This window comes from Populus trichocarpa, chromosome 18, assembly GCF_000002775.5.
Source record: "Populus trichocarpa isolate Nisqually-1 chromosome 18, P.trichocarpa_v4.1, whole genome shotgun sequence".
NCBI lineage: Eukaryota > Viridiplantae > Streptophyta > Magnoliopsida > Malpighiales > Salicaceae > Populus > Populus trichocarpa.
The window spans coordinates 13,196,406-13,204,053 of record NC_037302.2 but is presented as its reverse complement, the minus strand read 5'-3'; the positions used below and the strand labels follow the sequence as shown (position 1 = coordinate 13,204,053).

The 7,648-nt window shown below is 35.2% G+C and overlaps 1 protein-coding gene across 1 annotated transcript; it reads right to left on the bottom strand.

Moving 5' to 3' along the window:
- Positions 1–2,425: 2,425 nt before the first annotated feature.
- LOC7470050 (uncharacterized methyltransferase At2g41040, chloroplastic) lies at positions 2,426–7,648 on the bottom strand. The gene is made up of 8 exons (XM_024590146.2): positions 7,349–7,648; positions 6,268–6,356; positions 6,041–6,181; positions 5,629–5,710; positions 5,152–5,345; positions 4,912–5,023; positions 3,507–3,611; positions 2,426–2,780 (listed from the first exon to the last, which is right to left on the bottom strand). The coding sequence occupies exons 1-8, from the start codon at positions 7,511–7,513 to the stop codon at positions 2,652–2,654; spliced, it is 1,017 nt and encodes a 338-aa protein (XP_024445914.1). The 5' UTR covers positions 7,514–7,648; the 3' UTR covers positions 2,426–2,651.

The following is a 7,648-nucleotide window of genomic DNA, read 5'->3' as shown; positions in this document are numbered from 1 at the left end:
ATTAATTTGAAATAAAATTTGACTCATTTTTATATTCAATTTAGTCTTTATTTTTTTGATTGTTTTTTTTTAGTGATTATAGAAGTTTTTTTTTTTTAATTTCATCCCTAAATATTTTATTTCATTTAATTTTTATATCTAGTTTGACCTTTATTTTTTTATTACTATTTTTTTTTATTTTTTTCTTGATTTGTTTAATTTTGTCCCTCGATATTTTATTTGATTAAACTTCTTTATTCAATTTTGTTCTTCATTCTTTTGATTGATATTTTTTTTATTTTCTTACTTTTTTTTATTTTTTAATTTAATCCCTAGTTATTTTCTTTCATTTATTTTTTATGCCAGATTTGATTCTCATTATTTGATTGGTACTTGTTTTGTTTTCAACTTTTGACGATTAGGAATTTTGCTTCATTATTTTTATACCATATTTGATTATTATATCCCGAGTCATGAGTTAGTTAAGTAACCCGGGTTTACTCGGGTTTTTTTATGTTTTTTTTTAATTGATTTTTTTCAATTATATTATTTGACATTAGAATATCGAGCCTTTAACTTTGTGATTTTTTTCTACTTCCTTTCAATGAGGTTATCTCAGGTCACAAGGGAGTTAAGTTAATCCGGGTTTACTTAAGTTTTTTTCGATGTTTTTTTTATTGACCTAACTTTGGTCCTTTTTTCTAGGTTTTTTTTTTAATTTAATTTTTTTTATCCCGATCGTGTATCGCAGGTTAGTCGAGGTAACCTAGATTGACTTAGTTTTTTTTCCCAACGTTTCTTTTTTTAATTTTTTTTTAAATTTTATTATTTGACATTGAATTATTGGGCTTTAACCTTTGTGATTTTTCCGCTTTTCTTTATGTGGAGTTATTCTAGTTTTTTTTAATGTTTTTTTGTTTAACTTCGATCTGTTTTCCAGGTTTTTTTTAAAAAAAATTTTATCCTAATTTTATATCGTAGGTCGTGTATTAATCGAGTTAACTTCAATTGACTCAGGTTTTTTTATAGTTTTTTTAAATTGATTCTTTTTAATGTTGATTTAAATATGCTAATTAATTCTGATAAAGTTACTTGCTAATTAATGTTGATAAAGTTTATGAAGCCTTCAAATAGTGACAACAAAAAATATGCACAATTCAATAGGAAATGTGATGCACGATATCATCTTAATTAAACCATTTGCCCCTGTACCTTTCCTCTTTTCAAATTACCCAGGAAAAATATATTTTGAATTCAAGAAACAGCTAATTAAAAGCAACCCCATTAATCTTCATTATTCTCCTGTAATCATAATTAAGAGTTGCAGTAAGACAATGCACGTGGCAAATAATAATCAAATCAATTAGCAAAACCAGTCTCCATTTCTTCCTTCAGAAAAAAAAAAGCTAATTTTATTGAAAGACTTTTTTTCGAAATTATTTGGAAAAAATCCCAGCCATTGCTGAGTGAGCTTTTCCGATTGGATTAACATTATTCTAATGAAAAAACGAAGACAAATAAGAATTTGCAGAAAAAATTATAAAAAAATAAAAGAAAGGTAAAGGGTGACCGACCCCACGTGCCATGGAAAGCAAAATGGGATTGCAGGAGGAAAGAAGGTCACGTGCAAGGGATCCAATGTCCTCACTTTGAAAAATAAACCAAATTAAACCCTAAGAGGTCTCCTTGTTCTTGGACTGATCAAATATTCCTCTCTTATTTTTCTTGTCCAGCTGTGCATCTTGTTGGATGGTCAAAGGTCAAGGATCCAGAAGTGAACAGGGTTTGTAATGATGGGTTCCTTTAGGGCAAACAGTGTAGTAGAACTGTAGAAGAACATACAGAAAGCTGGTCAGCTTGTGAGCCGCACGAGGGGCTCTCTCTGCCCATATTTGATACTTCAGAGACACACTTTGCCCTGCTAAAAAGGGTTTCTTTATTGGCTCAGCCACATCCCCGGGGGCTATTATATTTGCTTTGCCCAAATCCTCGAGGACTCGTCATGTGCAAAGCCTCGCCACCAGATCCTGACTTATCATTTAATAAACTCACATCATGCGGGTTCATGAGCCCTGTCTGTATAGATTATAGGTCACAGATATCAGTCCAAAACCATGAGTCCGTTTGAGTCACAAGAATTGTGTTGCAGGACGATACTGATGCATAGCAGTTGACATGAAATGTCTAGCATATTGTTCATAGAGCACCTTGACAAGTCCAATCCCAGCAAGAAGTTCGGACAGATTAAACAGACTTCATGACAAAAACAAGTATGAATTTTATCTAATCATCAGATAAAGCTGAAAGCTAAGAATTTGTTAGCGCATTCTACAGACTCGGTGCTAGTAGTGTATGTTTGTGGACTATCTCAGAAGCATTGCTTTCAGATCACTCCCAGCAAAATCTACAAATAGAAAGGCTAGTCCCCTGGGATTAGTGACACTGCTGAAGTTCAAAGCAGGGGTCGAATCATTATATATATAAACCAGACAGTAATTATAGACTTCTTTTTATTAACAATGGCACTTTGCATCTCCCCAGGTTATATCACCTTTTAGGTCTTGTTTATTTAAAAAGTCTATACAATTGAAATATCTTATATACCAAACCAGCACCGGATATGTCAATGTCAAGTCCAGGGAGAATTGTGTCTAAATGAACTAAACCTTGCTTCATGGCTTCTGAGCAGAGAACATTATGAACGTTTGCTGAACTTTCTTTGAGTAGTTTGTAAGACCACATGTTGAGCACAAGTCTTCAATTTCCTCCTCCGTGAAGAAGTTAGAGTTCCGCGAAATCCTCTGTCAGACACATGAAGATCTTTAGATCCAATTATAGCATATAACAATGGTGAGTGTAGATGGAATTACCCTACAATTCTCTGGCTGTGCAAACTGCAACCAGTTTGGATGGAGTTCCACCCTCACAACGACCTATCATTACTAAAAACCTAATTTCCAAGGAATTGGGATGTGCAATTTTCTCTGTTGTATGTTGAGCTAACACATCACCTATTAATTTACATGTAACTCAAAGAAGCAAGCATTCCAAGAATAGCATAATGTTAAGATTAAAAACTAGCAGACCCAAACCATAATAGTTTATAAGACTTCAGTTAATATACATTCATGATAAATGAAGTCTTCATGAAAAATGTGTACAAATCTCCATGAAATGTGTTACGATATGATTGAAATGTGAACTTTTTGTGGCGTGGAAATCAACAAACAAATCTGGGTAAGTTTCACTTAACCCGAAATTTGTAGAAACTTGAAAACACTAGTACTTCATTGCTTTACTGCTTCCTTTGCTATATTCACAAACTAATTTCAATTTGGACAGTTCCTTTCACCGTTGCCAGCTTGGGTGAGAGCAATTCTGAATAACTAACATTTAAATATACAAACACATGAGCACATAAAATCAAAAGCCAAAAGGAAGTAACCCTAGGCATAGTAATTAATCCTCCCAGCTATTATCACTCTATGACTATGATTTGATCAAATGAAGGAAAAAAAGCTTATTACCTCTCGGAAAGGTCGTTCTATCCGTGGAGTGGTTGAACTATATCGAAGAAAAGTGGTTCCGACAAAAACTCCACCACTTCGCAATACACGACAAATTTCAGCAACCTGACATTATTAGATACGTCACTAGTTGAACAGCAGGTTCATAAAATAATTCTACATACAGTCAAATGATGAGAAAGCACTTAAAACACACATAAACACAACTTGGGAGAGGGGTTTATGATGTGTACTTCTCAGGACAAGACGCCACGGAACCTACTTGCTGATGACATAACAAACCACCTCTCGCAATTTCCCAAAACATAGCCAGTGAACCAAGATAATTGCTGGATTTGATCAAAGCAATGCAAATGTTTTGCATATAATTTGATATCTTGTGCTATAGGCACTGCCTTGCCACTGGTAGAACGTTGTTATCAGTTCCATGAGACCAAAGTGCAGAACCACATGATGGGCACCTAAGGTAGTTGACTTTGTCATACTATAGATACAAGTATTATGTTCACAAACCCACAAATGTAAACGCCTTATGTATTAAGATTGGAGGCTGACTACTGTTGTCTGACACTATCTAGTAGATTCTGAAACAAAAGGTGATAACTTACATATTCAGCAAGTTATAATGTTTTTCATTTGCAATCTGTGTGTTGTGTGTTTTCAGTGGCAGCAGTAATTGTTAGAGAAAATATCTGTAATAGAGATCTCAAGCATCCTGAGGTCTAGAGAAGGTGTCCTTTACTTCAGCTCTTTGCAAGGCAAAAGCCACGACTACAATCTTTCGTTTTTTTAACTCTTATCCTGGAGACTCAATCTACTCAGTGTTCCATGCCTCTTTACACCTAGTTTTGGTAGGTTATGACTTGAAACCCTTTTCAAATATGGTCAAGTAAGAAGTGGCGTATTGAACTTCATATTCTTTTTGCTTCCACTTTTGGTGCAATGAAGCACATTAAACTACTGATTTCCTGAACCCTGATAAAGTTTCAATCCAAAGATAGGAAAAGAAGTCCTCGATGGTTTAGACTTGACAGGAATTGACCACATCACAATCAAGCTTGTAACTTGTAAAGGACTAGTTTTAAGCATTGTATTACTCATCCTCTCGTCAATCCCACATCATGAGGTTAGAATTTTCTTTAACTCACAGCATATAATAACATGGTGTCTTACACGTCAATGGTCAATGCATAAGAGATGGCCCTAAGGGAGTAGCATGAGGGACAAGATCAAGCCAGCATCAGGATAAGGACATCAAAGTCACAAATCATGATAGACAAAAGATTGCAGTGCCTTTTCCAAATTCTAGTGGAATTTGGATCTTGCAAACCAGACTGGACTGGTATATCTGGAAGTTTATGCCATCAAATCCACAAAAGAAACAAAAGAAAGAAAGATCACTTACAGCATTGGAAGGAGATGGCCAGCAATGCATGGCAGCACCAGCATGAACAGCATCAACTGAACCCGATGCAAATGGAAGTCTTGAAACATCGGCCCTGATAAGACCAAGATTTCTGCACATTCTCCAGCAAAAGAAATTGTCAATCCTCATTTCAAATTGAAATATAGTTATGAAATTATAATTACTCTCACATAACAGCTATTGTAACTTTGAGACTCAAGTCAGGCAAAAGAAGCTTACGTTGTTGAGATAGTATCGTCTTGCTTGATGTAATCATAGCACTGACGAAGCATGTTTTCAGAGAAATCAAGTGCAATAACTTTTGAATATGCTCCAGATTTGGCAAATTTTCTAGAAAACAGGCCACTGCCACAGCTTACATCTACTAGAAGACCCCCTCTGGCAGGTTTGAAGTACTCCTGAGCCATTTCAAACTGCATTAGAGAAACCATCACAAAGTCAAGTTCATGTTTTCAAATTCAGTAGCAGTTTCAAAAGAGGAGAAGAATGAGAATGATATTAATTACTCCCATTTTCGGAGATGCCAATGCCATTTCGTGGGATTTTTCAATGTTCCAAGTTACCAAGTTGCATAGAAAGATTTCATAAAACCATAAGTAATATTTGCTCAAACTAATCTTTTGAGATAAGCTTAATTAAACTTTCATGCCTAACTGGTGTATTTGAATTCCTAGAAACAAACCAAGGAACACAAACCTCTTCATCAGGACCAGGAAATCCACTTTGATTAAAGCTTTGGCGCCAACCTCGTTCATACAAGAATGAAACAAGTGGACTCCTGAGAAGATGAAAGTAACTGACATGAGCATGAACATTTCCTCAAACAATTCAGTTTTACTATAAAATCTGATTCCGATTTTCAAAATGCATTCCATTGTTCTTTATTCCTTCTTAAGTCAAAACCAAAATTGGGTACCCCATCTAATTAACAGTAACAGATCCATAAAATGCTACATAGGCGTGGGATGGACATTAATTCAAGGTTGAAAGGCCTGTAAGCTTATGCATGCATGCGCAGTAATGCTCAAATTTGAATTGATCAAGTACATCATGGATGCATCAATATACTGAGCATGATTACGTGGCATCATCATCACCAGATGTATACCGGAATAGCTCGGTCCTAACTGGATTGATTTCAGTGTAATCCTTCATTCCAGCAGTAATTGTAAGATCCAGATAGTTGTCTTTGCTTGAGTATGTTTTGGTGCATTTTTTACACTTGAAACTGGACCGATATATTGCAGGCCTGCAGGTTTTGCAGTTATTACCATATCAGACAATTCGAAACAAAAAGAAGAAAAGGCTTTTATACCATCATGTGACCCAACTTACAAGTTAAAACCTGGAGGACCTTTTCTTATTAGAGGTTCATAACATACTGGACAAGCAAATATTGCTTGATTCTGCTGTGTGCTTAACTCCTGAAAGATTAAATTCTTGTCAAATCCAATATACAACAACGGGAGGAAACATATGTAGCAATAGGAGGAGCATTAACTTAACATAGTTATGAATAAACAGCAAAGTTTTGAATTGTTGCCAGCAAACAACTCTGCTTAAGCCACAGAACTAAAAAAACAGCAGCTTTAAGCAAGTTACTCCCTTGCTATTGCACCGCCACCTAAAATCATTACTCCTCAGATTTAATATAAATAAATGAATGCGTGCTGAACGATGAACCTAAAAGCCACCAGTTAAAATTTATTCGAAAACAAGCCGGCATCAATATTAGCTTGAGAATTTCTGCACCAAATAGAATAACTAATCAATTCTCCTTCTTCTATCTAACCTCCACTAAAACAGATATGAAAGCCACCCTGCGTTAGTGAAAGTAAGAGGAGTCAAGACAACTTTTGGTCTCAAATGTGACCACTCAATACTGTATATGCTATAAAAAAAATCCATCAAACACTAAACACTGCCCCTTAATTTTTTCTTTCATTTAACTCAATCCATTGAGCTAGTTCCATAAAGTTTAGCCATTTAGGTCCTAATTGAGAAATTTTATATTCAAAATTCAAAACTTTCTCAGTAACCAAAGAAACATTCCTATTTTCCCAGACAAAATGCCAGATTCAACTAAAACCTTTTTAAACAACCCATTTTATTCCTTATGACATTCTCATCGCCTCAATTAATGAATAAAAAACAACCCAGAATAAGAAAGAAAAAAAAAAGACATTTGACAATACAAATTCTCTCAGCAACCAAACAAGAACAACCCCTTTACCAGTACTTCACTGTCATATCTCAAATGCGTTAAAAAAACTATGATAAAATACTCCAATTCAAGAAAAACTTGTAGTGGCAAAGGTAATTTAGTAGTAAAACAAAAACTGAAAGCAATGGAATGTATAACCCAGAAAAAAGAAAAAAAAAGTGAAAAGAGAGAAAGTAGAGATGAAGGTGTTACCGGTTCAAGAGCGACAGCTGAAGTGGCGCGAATTGTAGAGGGAAACCGGAGGGAGGTGAAGCGAAGACAAGAGGGAGAGAATCGTGAAATATGAGAAAGATGAGGATATTTCAGAGATATAGATTGGTGAAGAGGGTGATGAAGAGCATTGGAAGCCATTGCCATGAGAGATTTGAATACGTTTCAAAAAATTTCTCACCTTTTTCCTTTCTTGTGTGCGTGGTTTCTTGTGTGGAGGCAAAGACATGATCAGGGAGGGGAGTCTTCCTCGTTCAAATTCTTGTGGAGATGGTGGGGACA

Bases quoted from the DNA above. Each gene is read 5' to 3' on its own strand.
- LOC7470050 (XM_024590146.2), bottom strand. From the start codon at position 7,513: ATGGCAATGGCTTCCAATGCTCTTCATCACCCTCTTCACCAATCTATA. The intron at 5,024-5,151 runs GTAAGCTTCTTT...GAGAATGTGCAG, and splicing joins GACGATACTATCTCAACAAC to AAATCTTGGTCTTATCAGGG. The intron at 2,781-3,506 runs GTAATAAGCTTT...TGTGTCTGACAG, and splicing joins TAGAACGACCTTTCCGAGAG to AGGATTTCGCGGAACTCTAA.